This window comes from Semicossyphus pulcher, unplaced genomic scaffold (assembly GCF_022749685.1).
Source record: "Semicossyphus pulcher isolate SPU_LCO1_2020_fin unplaced genomic scaffold, fSemPul1.0.p SCAF_11, whole genome shotgun sequence".
Taxonomy (NCBI): Eukaryota; Metazoa; Chordata; class Actinopteri; order Labriformes; family Labridae; genus Semicossyphus; species Semicossyphus pulcher.
The window spans coordinates 19,231,619-19,254,247 of NW_027211615.1; the positions used below are offsets into that span (position 1 = coordinate 19,231,619).

General features: G+C 42.8%; 1 protein-coding gene across 1 annotated transcript in view; it reads left to right on the plus strand.

The window, feature by feature from the left end:
* LOC138613487 (kelch-like protein 29) overlaps positions 1-22,629 on the plus strand; it is a 126,829-nt gene that overhangs the window by 12,206 nt on the left and 91,994 nt on the right. The window contains exon 2 of the mRNA XM_069687176.1: positions 22,075-22,386. Coding sequence (XP_069543277.1) covers positions 22,114-22,386 — 273 coding nt within the window. The 5' untranslated portion in view covers positions 22,075-22,113. The remainder of the gene's footprint in view (positions 1-22,074; positions 22,387-22,629) is intronic.

A 22,629-nucleotide genomic window follows, 5' to 3' on the forward strand; every position in this document is an offset into this window, starting at 1 on the left:
CAGCAGAGTCTTTTATCTCCTCATTGTTTAGTGTGTGTGTCATGTCCGGCTCTAATGATGTGTGTCTGGCTGGAAACGCCATCAGCACCATCAGCACCTCCATCAGCCCTGCTTCTACTTTCTGATCAGCCCTGCAAGGTTGATGTTTCCAGCGTCCTTGACTGCTTTGCAGTTTCCGCTGCCTTCCCCTCCCTCCATCCTGCATTTTGAATCACTGTTCTCAGTTTGATGGCAGCAATTACTGAAAATAGTTTCTCTTTTGTTGTTCATGCTGGTCGGCACATTAGCTCCTTTTCTTCTCTGATTGAGTGTCCAGTTTTTCTCCTTGACGGATGCACAAAGCTTGAAGACGTGCACAATTGGACTACCAAAAAGATTGAAAGCTGCTTTATGAGTAAATGGAGTCAAACGCCTTGGCAGTTGCATGAAATTAGTCTTCCATGCTCTCAAAGAACAATTGTTTATATTGATGGTTTGGTGCGTCCTGCTGATCGCAACTTGCTGCAACAGGAAGTGGTGAATAAAAAGCAAACTATGCAGAGTTGTCTTGAGGAAAACATATTTTTTGAGCCTGAAGAAACAGAAACTATTTCACAAATGTATTCCTGTTTTAAGCTGCTGTATTATTATAGTTTATTTGCTGTAAGAAGGTGTTAATGATGCGTTTTGAACAATTACCCAGAATACTTCAGCCAATTATGCAGGTTATTTAAATTTGATAAGAACCTTTAATTAACTTTAGTCTTCATGGAAGGAAAAATTTAATCAGTCTTGATTTAAAAAAAACAATGAGTTTAATCTGGGGCTCGCTCTCTCTCTGTCAGGTATAAGATATTTGGTAATTATAACGTCAACTCCAAATTGATTTGCAATAAATTGAATCCATCCAACAGGTAGCTCTGGTTTCTTCTACTACATCCAGAAATATAAAGAGTGGAGTTTGTGAGAGAGATGATGTATAGTGGAGTTGATTGACGGCAGAATCAGAAGTATGGATAGCTGCAGGAGAGTGACATGGTGTCAAACATTCATATCTGAAGATCCCATGATGACTGTGCTGCAAACAATGAGCTCCACTGAGACAGGGGAATGTGTTACAGAGATGTGTTTTTGTTTGGTGACCTATTTATTACATCTCAGAGCTGATAAAAAAAAAAAAAAGCTGCAATTAGGTTTTTTTTTTTTTTTTTTGCAATCTGCGTTTGTTTGCAGTAATAAAGCCACACTACTCCGACTCTGACATTGATTTTTTTTTCCTTCCTTCCAAACAATATCAAAGCTTCACATCCAGTTATAAAAGCTCCACACGTAATCGAGCATTGATGCCCAAAAGTTCCAGCAGCAATTAACAAGATTGCATCAACCAGTTGCCTTCAGTCTCTCTGGCTTATTGATATTTATTTGGCTCACAGCAAAGTGGGATTTGGTTTGATATTTAAAAAGCAGGGATACAGGATGTTAACAGCAGGAATATAGACGTCATGGCGCTCCGAGGCGTTCGCAGTCACCCCAACAGTCGCTTTGACATTCAGCAGTTGGAAATGGCATTTGTGACATTCACTGAGTGAGAGTAATATATTCACCTCGGTCGGCTCATCTGGCCCCTCAGCAGAGCAGACAGCTGCTATAAGGCTGTGTGCACCGAGTGTTCTCACACTGTCAACAATCCTGCATGATTTTATCAGCCAGAATGGAGTGAAAAGCCAGAGATACAGACCTCATGCTTTATTTAGAACTGTTGCTGTATGAGGTGTTATTATTTTATCATGTATAATATACACAAACTATTTTCAGACCATCACATTTCTGTGTGTTTTTATGACAAAGCACTAGGGGTGGGCATAGGGCTGTGCAAAAATATTGATGCATAGCGAGTATTGCAAGTATCGCGATATTTAATTTTCACGATAATGTATTGATTTTCCCGACCCTCACATTGATTCATTTATGGGTTTATGATGCCCTCATATTTCCCTCAAATTCCTGTGATCATAACGCTCCTGTAGATGTCGCTGTAACGCTGGGAGGCTGGTTTCTTCCCTGCATCAGTCACTACCTGCATTACTGCAGAAGAGCAGTTTAGAAGAGCAATTTATTTCAGTGGCACATAAGAATACTTTTAATATGCACTATATTTTAATATGATGTTATGTTATTTTCATTTTAGTTCCCTGTCATTAGTGACACAGAACACTACACATTTTATTCTTATGTTGTGGCATAAACATTTGAGTACAGTGACACATTAAAAACATTTGCACTTTATTTTCATATAATGTGTAATGGCATCTTTCTATTGAGTGTGTTCAGTGAAACCGCTATTCAAATATTCTTATAAATTATAATGGAAATTTTGAATTCAGTAGTTTTAATTCAATTTGTTCTATTCTCAGTTCCACTTTTAAGTTTTCAGTAAATTATGTAGAATAGTAGTATCGCAATACGTATCGCACCGTGAGGTCCTTGCCAATACCCAGCCCTCGGTGGCCGATGTACCGGTTTCACACCTTCACCGGTGTCACCTTCTGCCATGTCAAGGATTTTGCAATACCGTCAATTTCGTGTTCAACACAACCGTTTTGGTTCTCGTACAAGTTTTCCATAACTTAGCCTATCCACGGGAAAAGTCTGTCTGTTATCACATAGTGCATCTCTTCCGCAGAGCACACAGAGACCTGACGCTCTGCATGCAGAGTGTGTGTGTGTCACTTGCCTGTAAACATGCACGCGCGTGGCGTCATATACGATGCCGGGGGGATGATTGAGTCAGATGTGCAGTTACGCGAGTCTGCTTTTTAATCAATGTGTCCCCGTTATTAGCGGAACCTCGTCACGGTGTTGTGGCTGCATGAATTGAACTGTTCACAGAGCAGAGGTGCCGCAGAGTGTTTACTTTTAGCGGCTTCACCTGCTGCGCACACGGCATGAGGTTGTATGTTTGGCAACGGGAAGTGGGATGTGTGAGTGTCGTTTCCAAAAGTAACCGTCACGGGGCTGGTCACGTTGCTAAAACATAAATTTGAACATTAGAAACGTAATGTTATGACTATAACTTCTGCTCCCTGAAGTAGAGGAACAAGGTACAACACATATATGTATACCGAGTGAATCGACTGAAAAGGAAAGGGTAGATGACAAGTAACCCAGTTGCAGCCCACAAGTCTAGTTGTAGTCGCTGAACCAGGTGTGGTAAACGAAGGAGGGATTTTTGTTTTGTAAAATAGACATTAACAATAGAGCAAAAAGAGCTAGAATCATGGTATGAGCAGAGTACCTTTACATTTGGTAATACCGCAATAGATACCGCCAAAAGGAAAATAAATATTAATAGATATACATTTTAGTTCATTTCGACCACCCCTACTATAAACCTATGACCCAGACATGGAGAATATTTTTAGTCATACTGCCCAGCAGTCCACTGCACCATGTTCGACCTGCTTTAATCTCCACCAGAATGCAGCAAAGATGTGGCAATAGACTATTACTTCCTGACATATTACAGTGCACATCATTTAACATTTAATCTGAATGATAGACAGGGACACATTGCAACATTCTGCACGTCATAAAGAGCATTCCCTTTATATTTTCTCTTCCTCGCGCTGTATTACACGACAAAATGGAAACGGCTGCCGCTCTCACAGCGCTGATGTTGAAGCCTGATACCCATATTTTAATTTACTGTCACCATGCGGAGTAGAGAGAATAACACAACCATCCACACTACAACTGGGTGAGAGAAAAACAGCTGGTCAGAAAAATAGATGTATTGGATTCCTGTTGCTGCAGCAGAGCCTTCAGGAACACATGCTTCAATGATCCGACCAATGTTTGACATGTTTTACATCATTAACTTCAAATCACATGCAGGCTCTTTCCAAACGTCCCACACTTCCAGTTTTTGGATTGATTTCCTTCTTCTGGGGAGCAATTTGTTTCAATTCATCCCAGCTTTCAAAATAAAAACTTTGTTTGAAGAAAGTAATCCATCACAGTGAACATTTTATTGCTTTTAGTTTTCGTCAAATAACAACTTCACTCCCTCTGCCCTGCTCCTTCATTTATGACTCCCTCTCAGCTTTGCCTCCAGGAAGTCTATACATGCAGAGATTCATAGATGCTTCACTCTGTTATCCTCTCAGTCTAAAATCTGAGATCCTTTAGCTGCCAGTCCTCTCACTTACATGGGATCCAGTTTAATACACTGCTTCCTGGCTCTGACACTGACACAAACATCCAACCACCATCATCTCCTACACCAGCAAGACTGTTAGTTGTGAATGGTTTTAGATGAAGTGTATCTGGAAGGTCAGCTGTTCAACACCTAGGTCACAGGACGCAAATAAAGGAGAAAAAGGATGGGATTTGTAGGTGATGTTGAGAGATTATTCAGGACTTCTAAGTAGGAATAATGCCACCAAGGTCCATCTACTGCTGCTGCAGATTTCCTGCTGTGCCTTAAAGATGTCTGAGCACCCTGTGATATCCACCCTCTCCTCGCTCATCCTCCTACCTGAATACCCTGTAATAATCAGACTAACACATTTTATCAGCATGGTGTTAGCTGGAAGAATAAATAGACACGAAAGAAGAAAAGATTTTAATATTTTCCTGCTTTTTGGCTCCATCATGCTCCTGTAGAGTGTGATTAACTTGGCAAAGGCTAAATCTGAGCTTGCCATGTCTTCTATCCCCCTCCTCCACCAGAGGATTGGGAAGGCGTGCAACACGGCATCCACAGAGGGTTCTCAACACCGCCGTGCACTTTACCACTTGTGAAGCAATGATATCCATCCCCACTCCCCCTTCTACCCCCGCTCACCTTCATATGGAGAGCGGCTTGAAGGGGGAAATGTTCACAAACCTCTCAGGCCAATTTTTGCAGCGCTGCACAGCCAGGAACACCACAGGGTGTTGGATTGAGAGCGGAGAAAAATGTAAACATTACTACTACTATTATATTTGAGTTCACAGGCAGACAACATGTACTCAGAAACAACAGTGAGTCTTAGATAACAGGAAAATATGAACACAATGACGCACTTGGTCACAGACGCAAATCATGATAGAAAAACATGTGATGCATGTAATTGAAGACTAGCATGATGCTAGTTTTTATCTTCACATAAAACTACATACAGTATAAGCTTCATTTCAAGGCTGCAGAATATATCTCCTCTCCCTCTTGTTTTCACAACCTTGCCACCACTATACTGGTGGGAGTATAGCTGTCATGTGTGTACACACACACACACACACACACACACACACACACACCACTCTGACTCATATTTTACTAGAGCACACTCTTTACTTCGATGTGGGCCCGATTCAGTGAGCTACATCATTGCTTCATTTGGATCAGACTCCAGCGCTCAGGAGTCATTTATCTACATAGTGTGTGTGTCGAACATTCAGGCATCCCACTCTGTGCTACTGGGAGAAATCAATGCCAGGGTGTAGAACAAAGAGAAAGCCCCTCTGACTTCACCAAGGTAGAGTTTTAAATAATTCATTGTTTATTCTTCAGCTTCAGCTAGACAATTCATCAATGTGCAGATGTTGTGGAGGTACATAACACTTTTTTTCCCTTCATTTTTTTGTACTTTTAGAGACCTTGGAGAAGTTTTGTACATTATAAATCAATAATTGCTGCTTGAAAGAGCAGAATCTTTGTCTGGTTCTGAGGAAGAAATGTGAACAGTATTGTGAAATAAGAGCATTCACTTTTTTGGGGTTTATATTGCCCTACATTTATTCTTCCACATATAGTTCCTTGGCCTGATAATGAAACCGATCATTGACACTTTTAAACCATTACCTCCTCTTTTTGTTTTACTGCATCCCCCTCACTATCTTCTGAATTAGCCTCATAAGAAGTTTGCTAGAGGACGCTTATATACAATTTGAAAGAGATTCAGATGGCTACATGATGGTTTTTCTGTGCCTGGAGTTTCCTTCAAGCCTTCAGTATCTAGAATCGTTTTTTCCTATGTCCTCTGCATGTGTGTTTCCCAAGAGGGACTGTTGATATCTCAGTAGATCACTGACTTTCTGCATTTCCTGTCTCATATTCTGTAGTTCTCACACACACATCTGTATAAGCACGTACACACAGCCTCAGTGTCTCACTATCCTGTTTTCCCATCTCCTGTGAGTCTGTCTGTCTGGTACCGTTTGAGTGACAGCTCTTGGTTTGTCTGGGTATCCGTGGTTACAGCCCAGAGGCCTGTGCCGGGGGACCCGACCTGTCAGCACTCTCTGAATCCTGAATCCAGAGATGGATGGCCAGGAGCCACCTCTGCCCTGAGCTGTGTGCTCTGCTCGTCTCTCCTGCTGCTCTCAGCTCTTTATCCCAGACCCTCCTCCAAAACAGACCCATTGTTGGCAGCTTGATACTGCAGGAAATAGAGCCAGATATGTCTTGTTACCTGTTTATTTTTAGGGTAAGGCATGAAAGAAACTATTATTCTTTTTTCTTAGTGTTTTTATAATTTATCGAGCAGAAGTCAAGGATAGAATACAAGTCATGTCACAGCATTCTTCAAGGTCAGCTGCTTCTGTTAATCTTGAATTTCATGGGATCAGTCGCCCCAAAGAGGAGCACTATATACAACAGATCAGGTGTCTGTTCGTCTACATTTCCCCGCTGCTTCTGCTGTGACAGACACATGTATGACAGCTCAGACGCTGGTGTTGCCTGTCACTCTGCTGAAGCCTCACAGCTGATGGATGGAGACAGAAAAAGAGAAGGTGATGAAGACAGGAGGAGAAGAAAGCACGAGTGTGTTGGGGGTTGTTTTTGACCGCCTAAGGCTCTGATAGTTACAGACGGTAGCAGTGCTGCAGGAGTGTGTGTGATCTCTCAACCAGCTAATGAGAATATTTAACATTTGCTGAGTCCACAGTGTGTTGGAAGTCATTCATCACTTCACTGATTCAGCTCTCGCTGGTTACATGATGAGCGTGCAGGATTCCCACCGGGGCCTGAGGGTGATGTTAGGAGGTGTGCTCAGTGCAAATAAAGACAGTAAACATCTTTCGTGCTTTGCTGTGTGACCTTCACATAACCAGCTCATTTACACTCACTCAGAGAGAAACATGTAAAGACACATGCTCAAAATAAATGACCAGACAGTGAGTGTTCCCCAATAAATAAGTAAGAGGCCATCCCATGTTTCTGAGACGCGGTGACCATGATATGAACTCACTCCATGCAGACAACCCAGCAAGGGTGAAAGTGAGGTGAAAGTGTGTGTGTGTCTCCATGTGAGATTTAAGCATGGTGTGTGCTAAAAGACGATGAACTGGTCCCGTAACCGAATAGCAGCTTTGCACTCAAGTTGACCCCTGCGGTGATGAGTAGAACATGAAAACGAAGACGGAAGCTGTCCAGCTTAGCTGAAGCCGTACTCCTGTGAATGATCATTGATGAGTGTAGACAGATGCATCATGGGAGAGTGAGCCCTTGACTGCTGGAGTCTGATATGTGATTGTACTTGTCTTAACTGAAGGGAAATGGGAGGTCACAAAACACTCAGGCTAAATCTACATGGAGCAATAGCTGAAACCTGTTTTCATTTTCCAGCTGATGTTGAATGGTGCTTTGAAACAAAGCAACTCTTGGTGACCTCCATTTTTAATGACAGCAAAAAGGTTAATTAAAGGACTTCTGCATCGCTAACAGTTTCTAGTTTCTATTCTTGAAGCCAAGTGGTCAGCAGAGGAGTCTGCATTAATGAGTTTTGATTCATTCAGATTTGGAGGATGCAGGACTGTGTTGCGATTTTTTTCGCTCCCCTGGGTGCGCGTCCCTTGACGGAGGCAGTCGGTGCAAAAAAAGACGAGTCATTGTCTTTCCCTGAGCCACAGTAATTCATCAGCACTTGAGGCGACTTTGGCTGATTGCATTTTGGACAGAACAATCTCCACTATGTCACAGAGAATTTGGCTTTTATGGCAGTGCAAAACTTTGATGCCAAATAGAAAGGACATTGGAGGCGAACGTGAAGAGTTCAGCATTCTGGGTGTGATTGCAAATTGAAAATGGTGTGTGTATCTGCGCCTGTGCTCGCCCTTTGTACTTCAGAGAGCCAAAGTGCCAGAGAGATTCAGTGTTTGTTCCTCTTGAGACATGATGGAGTTTTTCCATCTGCTGCTCCCTCAAGCCTTATTTCTTTCATCTCCTGAGATATTCATAAACCGTCACAAAGATAATGGACACTGTGAAGCACCTTTCATCAGACTGTTAGAGAATGTGCTACACAAGAAAAGCCCTCTTCTTTATTTGCCGTCTCTGCTGCCACAATAGTTGTTGTCCAGCCACAGAGCAGCGACTGTAACAGCTTTCATTTACACAAGAATCCTTTTGAGGCTCCACAGACGTGCAAGAAAAATGTTGTTCCTAGTTGTGGAGGATAGCAAAGCTAAGATGTGCAGCTTTTTAAATGTCAGTATGTTTCAGGGGAAATGAGAGTTTCCCAGGAGTACGCTGCAGAGCCAGGCTATAACTGCAAGAAGCTGATAGGGTTCAGTATTCAGAGGTAACGTCAATCCTTGAGCCTGTGATAATATTTTCATTTGGAGAAATGATCATGAGAAGCTGGAGTTAGAAAAAAAACAGTGTGTATATTTTCATTTGGTCGAAGTGATTCTGGGATTTTAAAGGGAGCTCTTGTAGTTTCCACTCTGCTGCTCTGGTGTCAGTGCCAGCCTCAGAGTTTTGCTCCATTAAAGCTCAAATTCAGCTCTCTGAACAATAAGAGACACTGGAGCGCCCCAGTGAACTCAACAAAGCTGTGGACTGTACAGTGCCACAATCAATACTCTTTCATTCATATTTACTGTAGTTCTGTGCTCAGTTTTGTGCTGAACTCTGCATTTATGTTGACAGTGAAGGCCACTAAAGGTTCCCTAAATGTCAGATGAGTAACAATCATGAAGTCCAGACACTGCCACTCCTACTGATAGAAGTTCATTGTTGCATTATTGCCCCGAAGATGGCTCCTGGCTATGTGATGTGCTGTGTAAATTTACTCTTCATTATACCAGCTAACCCCCTCCACCTCCACCTCGTCCCCACGGCTCCACCCCTCACTGTGTTTTGACCTGTCTCAGCAGTTTGGACATAATTGGTTGGATAAACTAATTGTTTTAGTAGCTGATGTTGCTGATGCAGGTTACTTTGTCTATGGCCTGTGTGGTAATATAACACTGAAGTTAATACATCATGATCATAGACTATGTATAAGAAGTGGACATCACCTCTTGGTCACCTATTGCTTCAAAAAACAAAGACATCAATGCCCAAAATGCAGAACTCAAAGCTTCAAAAGGGGGGGTCAGAAACCGCATGGTCATTTCATGGTGGCTAGGTCCACTTCTTTTATACACTCTATGGATGCACTGCATCTGTATTAGAAAGAAGTAGCAATAAATGATATCCTGAGCTCACCTTCCATTGGAGAGCGCCATGTGAATCACCAAGTGTGATCTTTTTCCAAAAGCTTCTGAGCAGATAAAACAGCAGGGGAAGAACAGAGGTGGATGCAAATGAGGAGGGGTCAGGCTGTTTAATACATGGTAATTAGACTCCACAGTGGGACTGAGTGACCTTTCAGCTGTGGCCATGAGTTGTATCTGAACAGAAAGGAGCCTCATCAGACCTCCACTCTTTTTACTGCCTTATTTATTTATTTTGCCATAAGCAGCTTTAGTAATTACATTTTGCTCTCAGGGAAAACTCTGCCAATTCAATCTCTCCCTTGATTTTGATGGGAGGGTTTGTTTGCTGCATATATTAATACATTTAATATGTATTTCTCATTGTGCGGCCCTCTCAGCCAAATGCACTTTAGACATTTTGGAAATAAAACTAATTTCAAAGCTGCTGATGTTGATGGAAGTGTTGCATAAGTTCTAATGTTTGTGTCATTTCCTCCCCCTGTGCAAAGTGCTGAATCTATGATTATAAATATCATTATTGTAAGAATATGTTTGAGTGATTGCTGCAGTTAACGATTTGAAAATTGCAGTAGGCCATATAGCAGTTTGGATAAAAATTTGATTAATGGTTCAGCCCTACGTGGAAGAATACTATTTCTAAACATTTCAAGTTATCCTTCCAGACTCTTTTTCTTTTCCGCTGCTGCTGAGTATACAGTCCTACCTTGAACTCCAAACTCATTGTACAGAATATTTGCTGAGGCATACTGGGATGAAGGATGAACAAACACAAACCTACAGAAAAGCACACAGTCAGTACACACGAGCACAGCGCTCCACAGCTGTGGCCATTTATTCTGGTTTGTTGAACACTGATGTGGTCGGATTCACAGTGAGCATCAAACCTACTTCAGTTCCTATGATCCAGTAGCTGCAGTTGCTTTACATACAGACACACAACTACACCTACACTCTGTGTGTGCGTGTCCCTTGTGTGAAACCTTGTATGCATGCATGAGTTCAAACATGTATTGTGAGCTTACACGTGCTCTTAAGGATAGCCTTGGGCTGTGTGTGAGTTTCCTGCATGTGTATGGCCATATGTGTGCACATGTACACTGTTTGTGTGTCTATAAAACTGTGACCTTGTGTGTTCTTCTTTGAGTGCATGTGTCTATGTGTATGTGCTTTTCTGTGGTGTATGTATCCTTATGGTGGGAGTCTTACAGTTTGCATTCTCCCATAAAGTCCCAGCATCACTGTCTGTCTCTTGCTCTCTTTTACACAGTCAGACAGGTGAGCACAGAGGCATAGAGGCACACATGTCCAGAGGGTAGATGTGATTAAGCTCTGTCATGTGTTTCATAAGCGTATCTGCAAACACACCGGTGGATGACAATAACTAGCATTTGTCATAGCAAACATCTCTGTTTTGCATGACGGCCGTATAGTGTTAGTTTGTGCTGTGGTGAATGATGCAGGCAGTGCAGCGTAGTGCTACAAACACAGTAAACACACTTCCAGCCAGGCAGGGGAAGCTGTTTAAGTTAGAAAGGCCGTCCCCAGCTGAGCCGGCTGACTGAGAGTTTTGGGCTGTGGTTCTGACAGGAACAGACCCTGTGAGAGGAGAACATGGAGGAGATGAGCTTTTTAAGGAGGTGCTGCAGTATTTATTTGTGTCTGTGTACAAGAGAAAGCAGGACGAAGAGAGAGGATGACATATTATTATCTGTGTTTGCATTTCTTGTTAGTATACTGTATGCATGGAGGGAAACTGTATAACTTCTGTGTGTGTGCGCATATAGTAGCTTCTCTGCAGCCGTGTGTAATGGTGTGTGTTCATTAGGGTTTGCCTTGGAACAGAATACATAATGTACTGTAATGGTTTGTCTTTAGTCAGTGCTTTAACACTCTATGGCGCCTTTTAATGGGTCACTTTAAAAGAGAGAATTGATTTCCTGGTTTCTGCATCAGAGATGCTTCAGTGTAGCACCAAAAATGCTACATGCTACATGCTACACCAAAGCACCAAACATACTACTAGGGCTGGGTATAGATATGGATTTCACAATTCGATTTGATTCCGATTCACAGGGTCCAGATTTGATTCGATTTGTGATCCGATTCGATTCGATAATCGATTAGTTTTAGGGGTATTTCAGTTACAATATCAGTGCACCTCTAACCTGGTGCATTATTAAAATGTTTAAAATTTACAATAAAAATTGACCCCAAAGAAGTAACATCATGTACTTTTTATTCAACATGACCACAGCAGTCAACACAATATTAACAATGTTATGAATAAGACGGTTTATGAACGTTTTTTCCAGTTCAGATTTTTAGTCTGTACATCTGGCTCATGGCGCAAGATTTGGCCACGAGATCTCATAGTGCGAAGAACAAAGCCACACGATAGTTATAGGGATGTTTCACAACATGCCGAAAATACACTTGCAGCCAAAGCAGACGCTTACAGAGTGTAACACAAACATCAGTGCAAAAGTAACTTACATATTCATGGACGCACTCACAATAAAAAGAGTCGATCACTGATGTCTCCGTAGTAGCTGCAGTAAACAGTTTCGAGGGGATGCGCTGAGTCGTGCTGCGTTCAGGAGCGCTCAGAAATGTGAATGATCAGACACGTTTTTACATATTTTTAAAGATCGATCTCGGGATTTATGAATTGATACGTGGTTATTCAAATGAGAATCGATTCTAATTGGAAAAATCGTTTTTTTTAACCCAGCCCTACATACGACTGTAGCATGTTAGATGTTTTTCACTTACTGTGTGTGTGTGGAGAGGAAGAGAGAGAGAGAACAGAGGGAGACACAAAGGAGAAGAGTTGTGAAAGAGAATACAAAAGAGTGAGACTTTGCAGACAGGGAGAGTTTAGTTCCTCTACAGCTCTTAAGAGTTTCCTGGTGAGTCGGCTGGCAGCTTGTTTGCTGGCGTCGCAGCAGGAGGAGCAGCAGCAGTAAGAGCAGCAGCAGTAAGAGGTGGAGAGATTGCGATAAGCCCCTTCTGAGGCAGACAATAGACACTATGATGGTGCTGGAATTAACGACTGGCGTTCCATCGTTTCTCATCTGATTAAGACCCAGTGTCTTCCTGCTATAGTCTCTGGTTTCACCTGCAATGACTAATGATCTGTGATATCCTGCTCCTCTCTCTCTTTCTCTCTCTCTTTCTCTGTGTCTAACTGTCTTTACTTCATGCTCTATCGATTATTGAAATACTCTGTGATCCCTTACATTCCTAACACGCCCTTGCAGCCTCTACCCCCTCTCTCTCTCTCTGCCCCATTCATGTGCCTGTCCCAAATGCACACCATTGTTAATCTTGTACCATTCATTTGGCTAATTTGATATTTGGACTTGATAGAGCTCTGAATGGATCCTGTGTTTTCACCTACATTTGTCTCTATCTCCCGATCTCTCATTTCTCTCTCCCTCTCTCTTCCTCCTTCCTCTCTTTTTCAGAGCAGCGATAATGAAATCAGGCTGCAGCCCTTCATCTGTATTAGCAGCATTTGTGGGTCTAAGAGAGACTAACAGGCTGCTAATTCTCTGCCTCTGATTCATTAAATTGACAGATATTTGCATAATTTAGCCGCCCGCTTTCTCCTCCTCACTTGACTACAGACGCTTCTGTCATTAAATGGAATTGAAAGCTGTCAACAGAACTGCTTGTTCTATCATATTTGAATATTTGTTTCGGGATTGGTGCAAAAATTACATATGCCTCTAAAATGCAATTGATTTGTAAGCGGCTTCTGCTACACAGGAAGTTAAATGCTTTGTTTTCTTCTGACTGAAGTTAACCTGATTCTGTTTAGAGTTTTTGCACCTCTCTGATTCTCTCACCTTCGGGCTTTGCTGCAGTACTCACTCACTCCCACTCTTTCCCTGGAAAATGCTCTGATGTGTTGGAGAGAGAGAGAAGGTTTTTTCTTATGTGATACTGACAGATGTGAACGCTGATGTTGCTCTGTGGCGTCTTTTACAGTTTCCTTTTGAGCTGTGTTTACTTGAGGCACGCAGCACTCCTAGTGAATAAAGCACACGCACAAGACCCGAGCTTGCAAAAACACATCGACACACATCGACTTCCACTGATTCACACAGATCATGCCTCTCGCTCTCCTGTTTCCTACACTGTGTGCATACAGGTGTTCCATTAACCTGCAGGCAGACAGGGTCTCTAGGTAGCTTCATTACCGGCATTATTATCTTTAAACTAGACTTTTGCTTTGACATCTACCTACACACACACTCACACACACACACGCACACACATACACGTCCTTCTCTTCCTCCCTCGCCCTCATTTTCAGAGGGCAACCACTCTGGAGTCATGCTTTTCAACATAGATAAGTGGCTGTGTTGGGGAATGACAAGTGGTGGTACCAGGTGCCCTCTGTGATAAAGAGACACAGAGGGGTAGGTAATATAGTTTGGCAGCCTCTTTCTCCTAATGGTGCTTCGGTCTCGCTGGGATTATCCAGGCGGCTCGCTGTGTCACGCTCAGTAAACTGCTCTGTGCCGGAGGGAAAAGGCACGCTGAGAGAGGGGAAAAGGGGCTGCAAGGTTGAAGTGTCAGGAGAGAGCGGGAAATGTTTTGAAAAATGCCCGGAGGTATGCAACCTTTATCAAAGTGAAGCGGCCTGAGGGAGAGTATGAAATCGTAAGGCCCCCAACCCATCGCTCTGTGCTTCAGTTTGTTTTCCATCAGCATCTCCTGATGTGAACTTTACAGGGCGATTAAAAATGGCTCCAAAAAAACACTTTGCTCTATTTGAATGTTCTGGAGGGATGACTTGAGAAAGTGTTTCTCTCTCCTCTGATGAAAAATGTCTGTTGAAACGTACAAAGCTGCTCTTCCTCCAGAGAGCGGTTTGGCATTTTTGTTTTACTGACGTCCCTGCAAGCCCTGCTTTTATAATACCTATAAGTTATTGTTCTGCTCTGAAGCCCCCCTCCACCTTCACCACTTTTTACCTCCTCTGTCTCATCCTTGTTTGTTTCTTTAACATTCTTCCTTCAGTCCTCTCCCACAAATCTCACATCTGTCTTCCAGCAGCCTCAACATTTAGCTCTGCAAACAGCCAGTGTATCTTTTGCTCAATAATGTCTATACATGCTGCAGTCATAGCTCCGGTCTCAGTCCATCTATACCTGAGTTCATAGTAGGGCCTCATGTTTTTTTTTCTCCTGCTGTACATGAACAAACTCCATCCCCACTATTCCCAGCTCATCTTCCTGTCCCCCGCTCACACAGAACCTCGGGCTGATCCTTGTACCATATCAAATTCTACATTTCACAGCTTTTTTACCAACACTGCTGAGTGTGGGGAATATTATCCACATATTTATTCCTCTCTGGATGCAGGTTTCTCTCTGAATCTGCTCTCTGCATGCACAGCCATGTTTGTCGCCACCTGAGGTCAAAAGGCCACACGACTGTCTCTGTTGCTTTTTATGTGGTCCATTAGCCCGTTTTACTTGAAAAGAGCAGCTAATAGCAAACATGTTGCTCTGCATGTTTTTATTTATGAACATGAGCCCGTGGAGACATCCATTATCTTCAGCTTTTATAAAACGAAAAAGGATGACCCGACTACCTGTATCTCCTACCCATCCTAGAATAAGCTTTGACAGCTTTCCAATTGTTCATTGATACTATATGTCAGTGGGCCAGTGGGGCTCTTCCATTTATCTCATACATTTATCTCCATCTTCCCATCCATTAATCTCCCTTTACTGTAACCCATTCAGCTACGGACCAGCCAAAGCAGATGAGACGCCCCATTACTTATTTAGCAGCACTTTAAAGTGGACCCAAGTCAACCGAGAACCCGCTCATATTTGCAGTAACAACATTTGCCAAGCAGACTCAAAAATTGAGGTCAAAAGATGAGACAGAATCAAGTCATCAGAAGACATAGAGGATGACTTGACCCTGCGGTCAGAGAGTTAAGTGAAGGTCAACCTGTCAGGTCATCATGTAATCTGGTGGCTATCCAGACGCTGATAGGCGGAGACGGATTCGTGAGGCCAAGGTGGAAAAGTGTCCGGCCTTCAATATCCCCTAATTTATGTGAGCAGAAGAGCGGAGGGACAGTTTTTACCCCTGTAATGAAATTCTCATATTATAGTGGATCCTTGTTCTGAGGAGGGCAGCTTTGATGCATTGAGAGCTCATGGGAAAGGACACGATAAGGAGGTTGTGGGAGAGAGAGAGCGAGGGAGAGAGAGGAGACACTCTCCAACCAGCCAGGCTTTTCTTTTGTGTGTGTCTGTGTGTGTGAGAGGGAGAGAGAGGCATCAGAAGTGAGGAAATAAAAAAGGATATTGGGGGAGCGGTGATAATAAAGGCTGAGACAGTTGGTCTGCACTCAAAAGACAGGAATCATGATTAGATTGAATAAAGTGTCTATGCTTCTCTCTCTCTCTCTCTCCCACACACACACAGACAATATCCTTTTTTCTTTCCTCAATTCTGAAGCCTCTGATATCCCTTTTTCTCTCTCTCTCTCTCTCTCTCTCTCTCTCTCTCCTCGTCCTCTCATATCCATGTTGGCCCTGGACTTATGTGGCTGATTGTAAGAGTACAGCTGAGGCATGGGTAACGAGGGGTGGTTGGGAGGAAACAGGAATGCAAATGGTGGGTAAGAAAGCAAATGTTAATAAATGTCATTTAAACCACAGTAGCATTAAATGAAGTTTCCATTCCTTTTAGAAACAGCTGTTTACTAAATGTTTGCAGTGTCCAACCTTCATCCAACCCAGGTGGGAGGAGAGTCACAGTCCATGTTGGATGTCGCACATCGACCCATTCAGTTTGAATTCCCTCAGTCAGTGTGACAGGGGTATAAAACTATACTGTGACAGAACACAGTCGCTACCTCTCCTACAATTTAGTGTACACCTCATTCTCCTCATCATTACCTTTCTTTCTCTTTTTATCTCTCTTGGTTCATTTCAGCGCCCTCTCTATTTGTTCTCTCCACTTGCCTCAGGTCATTAGTCTATACTGCTCCAACCGCTCCTTTGGGCCAGACTGGGCTGTGGCTCCACTCACTGTGCGCTCTGGAAGGCCGCTGTGTTCATACAGATATAACGACAGACAGAGACAGAGAATGGCTTTTAGAGAAAGCACCCAGAGACATGAGATAAGTGGCGAGAGAATGAAGGATACGAGGAGAGAGGAGAATGCAGCCGTCCCTCCTTCACTGTTCATGTCTTATGAAGCAGGAGTGACAGAATCGTGTGTTTTCGAGAGTGAGATGATGTTGCCCTGAACAACTGCACTGAGGTCACTGTGGTGTCTGACCTTTTAAAAAAGGTTGAGATTTGAGGAGATTAATGTGCTGTTGGATGACACTGGGGGATTTCTGGCTCGACGGGGCGGCCTGGACACAAAGCAGCCGACAGCAGGGACTCAAGCAGATGGCCAGGCTTAATCAGGGAGAGAGTGCTGTCCTGGGTGTACGTCTGTGGGTGTGTACCTGAGTTGGATATTGAATTTGTGCTACTTGGAGTTTCTGTGCATATTTGTCTGCACTGATATTTGTGTGTCTGTGTTCTGTGAGAAGAAGTAATGAATAGATGCACCAAACTTGGCAGTAAACAGCGCCTGACTCCAGGCTCCGTCACTGAAAATAATGGAAAGTATCAGAGCTGACAGAGTTGGGATTTTGTGCTGCAGCACATCTGAACTCTGTTTGGCTTCAGCTTTAATGTAATTGAGTCTCTTGGAAATAAACATCAGTGTTTGATTAATTCGATGTTTCCTTGTACTGTGTCATTTTGACTCAAATCTATAAACGTCTCTGTTTATCAAACTAAGTGCACAAAACAACTCAGTAATATAAAACTGTCCATGAACATTATTCATCTGCATGCTTTCAAATGATCATTATTTAGTTTTCTTTCCTACATTTTTAGTGAAATGAGAACATTTGCTTTAAATGCCGTCACTAAGGGGAAAAACATGAGGATTTAGTTTTTACGCTGCTAAGTTGTAACAATGCAAATGTTTGAGCTGTGTGAGCTGTCATTTCCTCCTCATGTCCTCTAAAACGTACATTTAATAAGAACATTTGATTAAAGCATTGAATAATTTCTGCTCAGGAACAGGGAGTTTTAGACGGTGGAGGGATTTAGTTCTTTGTTAAATCTTGTTTTAGTGATATAGTGTTGGACGGTGCTTCACATGAGCGCGCACAGAATACATCTTTTTATTCTCATACACTAGATGGAGATTCTCTTCCTGCCCTGTGGTTCGGGGTGTGAGGTTAACCATCAGGACTGGGGCCTGTAGAGCAGGTGAGGGTTAAATATGTTGCTAAAGGGCTGTTGGAGCTCTACGTGAACACGAGGGGATCAGAGTTAAAGCCCTCATGTAACAGAGGGATGGACCTCAATTTAGAGCCTTTGTTGTTTGGTCAAGATACAATCCAACCCCGGAGCATCTCTGTGGTAATGACTGGAGGAGCAAAATCAAAGTCGTGCAGGGCATCTCCATGGCGATGTCAGAGAACCACATGTCATGGCAGCTTTTTATAGTAAAGGGCTGTTGGCTGCAAACTTCTCTGTTGTAAATCACTGTCTCTGTGTCCTCTCCAGTCGCCCTGCTACACATTGCTCTGTCACTGTTATGTCTTTCCTCCAGCTTTGGCCGTGCTCTCTAAGCCAGTGGTGGTATCAAATAGATAGATGCTCACTGCCCTCATTAATCTCTGCAGCAGCCAGTTCGGTAATTAAACCACTATTCTTGGGCTTGTCTCGTGTCCTTCCCTCTGTCATTTTAACATTGTATCCTGCCGCGGTCATTCCTGTCAGCAGGTAGGTAGTAAATGAAATGGTTCCTTCCTCCCTAATACATTTGATCCTTTTTTATCCTCTCTGAATGATTTGATCTTTGCTGGATGTTTTATCAAAGAGAAGACAATCAGGAAGTGTCTGTCTCGGGCAGATTGAGGCAGTGTGTGCATGTCACCCAGCAGTGTTTCATCAATCAAGGTGTCACATTAATGTACAAAGTGCCATCTCTCACGATCATCTCCTCTGAAACCTCAGTGGGCATCCTAATAGGCAGATAAGATAAGGAGGTGGATTCAGATTAGTGCGAGATCTGGTTAGAATGAGTGCTGACTTCCCTGTGGTTTAGTTATCTTTGCATATTAAATGCTTCCCAGTTGTTCTGAAGTTGTTTTAATTAAAACAGCCTATGTGCCTCAAATAATAATAATAATTGGAAGCTATGAATTGTGTCCCACCATGTTTTTGATTCCATTCAGACCACTAATGAGGTGAACGAATCATGACAATGTGCTAATTTCCCGGACACCACTGGAATTAATTGGACCTACTCACACAGGGCCCAAAATTTACTTTTTGATCTACCATCCATTGGCGGGTAAGCAAAGAAATTTTACCGGCCAAAATATTTTTTAACCGGCCATAAAAACTTTCTTAGATATAATGCCAATAATAAACAGTGGTAGAAATAAACTAAGACATTTGCTTTAGTACTGAACTAATAATGTATCTATACTTTTACTCCACTGAATTTAAATAAAATTATAAAGTAGTTAAAAACAGCTCCACATATAAAAAGTGGTGTAGGCCTACACAGTAATGCTTTAATAATAATCCACTCATATTAAACATATTACTCTAAAATAGGCCATCCTGCACAATGAGTAGGCAACCTTAAGGATCAAAATGTTCTTACAGTACAATAACTTTCATTTTCAAGTTTTTATTGATTTTGTATTATTTGTATTTTACTGTATTTTTTGGAGCTATCTGGCACTGTAATTTCCTTTGGGATTAATAAAGCTTTATCTTATCTTATTGCAGGGCTTTTGCTTGTAATGAGTATCTATCTATACTATCTATCTTGATTACTTATTTCATCACTGCAGCAAAATAATCTTTCATTAGTGCAGCTCATTAATCCACTGCACAATAAAACTTGTAGTAGTTCTGATCAAGCACTCGGCTCTCTCCTTCATCGCTCAGTCATTTACAAGCTCTTCAGTTCCGCTAGTGACCATATGTAGCTCAGCTGTTAGCGATAGCCTCTGCTGTTTCCTGCTAGGTGTCTCAGGTGTTTAGCTTCTCCTCTGCCTCCCGTAGTGACAGTAGTACAGGTTAATACTGTAGTTTAGATGCAGTGATGGCGAGGCTAAGTGAAGTGGAAATACGTCTCTACAACATGGAAACTCAATAATTGGCCTCTGTAGCAAGTGCTCATTAGCCGTTGTGGGCTGTTCATGTAGCGTCAGTTCCCCGTCCGGCAGCCCCTGTAGAAAAACATGTTGTAGAGGAACATAAATGTGGTGGGATTTGTCTCAGTGACTCTCGTTCTGCAGGGATCAGTTGAAGCCTCCGATTACACAGCGCATACTGACGTGCAAAGTGCAAGGATGACAGGACCCACTTACAGGATTGTGTTCAGAGTGAAATGTAGAGCCAAGTGAGTGATAGAATTTGAAGCTTGGTAATGTGAGAGGCTCTCTGGATCGTTTTTATTTAAACTACTTTAAACAACCTACATTTGTACTCAGTGTTACAGGAGGAAGTAGGATGAACATGAAATCTTAATCTTTGTGTAATCTGAGATGATCCCAGTTCTGCAATGCAATGAATACTCTTTTGTTGAGGTAGCTATCCATTTAAAATCTGCATGTAGAAGTTGTGGCCGATTTACCTTTTCCGAACTCAACAGTCTGTACACACCTCAATATAACATGAAATATAAAAGAATTACTCTTTGCTCATACAGTTTGTTCTTCCTGTAATATTTTACATCAGTCCCTCAAAACCCTCTCCTTTTATTTAAAAACAGCACTTTACTTACTTTTCACTAGATTTCTTTGCACTATTTTTTCAGCTTCACTGAAGGTAAGCTCTCCCTTGTGTGGGCTCTTACAATCTTCGTTCAATGCCTTTTCTGCATAATGTAATGGATTTGTTCTCCAGCGTGCCCTTGTTCTTCCAGGTTTACAGGAAGACAAAAAAAAAAACTTTTGCGGTAATTCACAAAACTCTTAAGGATATGAAGCACTGGCATGTACCCCCATCTGAAAAACACTGACAAAAATACATTGTACAGAAATTTCAATGCAATAGCACTCGGTGCCCAATTCTGACTCTTGTGGAGATAATGTCCCTTTCTTATGTTTTTTTCTCTCCTGTTTTTCTGTCGAGGAATTTTCCGGCTGAGGTGTGGAGGTCGGCTGATAAGAAAATATTACCTGGCACGAACTCTGTGCATGCATGGTGCGAGTCCAACGGAACAATGGCAAAGAATTTTCAAACGTAGATTCTTTTGTTTAATGTGAGGTTATAAAAGGGGTTGCTGTGGAGAGGGAGAGAGGTTAATGCAGAGTGAGCCAGAGAGAGTGTGAGAGGGTTGGCCCGCAGCTTTTAGTCGCTCCGTCTGGCTCTATTGCTGCGTATCAGCTTGCTGTGTTTGGGCAGAGCAGAGCTTGTATGAAATAAATAATGAAGTTCAGAGGGAATACAATGCGTGAAGACAAAAATTATAAAGCAAAACAGAGAAAGACAAAAAGGAAGAAAGAGTGTGTGTTCTATCGGTTGAACAGAAGGGCCAGTGCGCACACCACAGGCTGCATCGTGTATCGAGCTTTTGAAAAGAACCTTTTACTTCGCACAGTCAGCTCAAAGACTCTCACGTGTTCTTATTAAATCCTGCTAAAACATTACCTGCACTCAGTCATTCACCTGTTGTAAATGCTACTTTTGTAACAACTTAAACACACACACACAGCTACACACAGAGACACTGGTTTTTCTTGCCTCTGTGAGGCAAGAAGCACATGACAGACCCCAGCACCCAGAATAAAGACCTATCATCTGCTGTCATTCTCTCCTCACAGACCTGGGGATTTATGCATGGGAGCTGAACCTGGTTTGAGGTTGTTGTTTATTTCTGTTATCGAGGGCTCAGGAAGCTTAACTTGCCTTTGGTGAGGAGGAGTACAACAAGCTACAATCCCCTCAGTGATGGATTTCACTGCTCAGATCCTGCACCGCTTTGATTTATGATATAATATAGAGTGATACGCTGCTCATGCTACACAATAGCAGCTGTACCCCATATTGATGTAACTCCAGCTCACTGTCGCCTCTTTCCATCACAGCTTCCTCTGCTGGAAAAAGGATGAATGAGTTTTGACCTGCAAGGTCATGATACTGCTGTGCTGTCCGCAGGAAGACTTACCTGAGCATGTACCTGTTGGTGTCTCACTCTGCTGCTTTGTTTTAACCTCTTGTTGTTGAGCGTAGAGGCCTCACACTGATGGTGTTTTTATAGATCTGCTGAGCAGCGCTCGTTTCTCTCCGTCTCGTCGCAGCTCTCGTTAATGACTGAGAGAAAAGGAATGAAAGCAACAAATGAGCTGCAGTGTGTTCATGTCAGTCGGGTGCATGTTCTCAACTTATTTCACCTGGTGTCTCTCTTCGTTTCTCCTGCAGCCTCTTTTTCGTTGGAATCCCACCTTTGTGCTTTAACTACAATTAGCATTCTTATAATAACAATAAGTTTTAACCTGACCTATACTGTCCTCCTTTCTGTCTCCTGCAGGCCTGCCTTCGTTGTTCCCTCTGAGAGGAAGAGGAAGTGATGTCACGCCACCACCACCGCTTTGAGAGGGACTACTGGGGACCCTGGGAGCGGGGAGACATCCGTCCTTCTGGCCTCCACGATGGAGGAGCCAATCACAACTGTGCCTCCACTGTTGTCAATGGCAACAACCGTCCGGGGCTCCTCCCCCTCCCGGTCATCCCCTCCCTCCTCCCCACTCCGGTAACAGTTACTGTGACAACATCAAGCGGCGACATAGCGGTCAAGCGGGGCATCACGACAGCAGGATCGGTGGCTCCGTCCTCGACCAAGGTAAGAGCCTCGTTCAATCAGATTCAGCGACACCTGCTTCTCTCTGACTCGTGTTGGAAACCTCTCAGTGTTTCCTCCTGTTCTCTCTACTTTCTTTCTCGTCTTTGTCTCTCCCTTTTTCAACTTTAAACCTGTGGAAACTCCTCCTGGTAATTCAGCCTGTAAGTGCACATCATTAGATACCCTGCTGAATGCACTGACCACAGACACAGTAAATCTGCTCTGGCACCGCGTCGGCCCCTC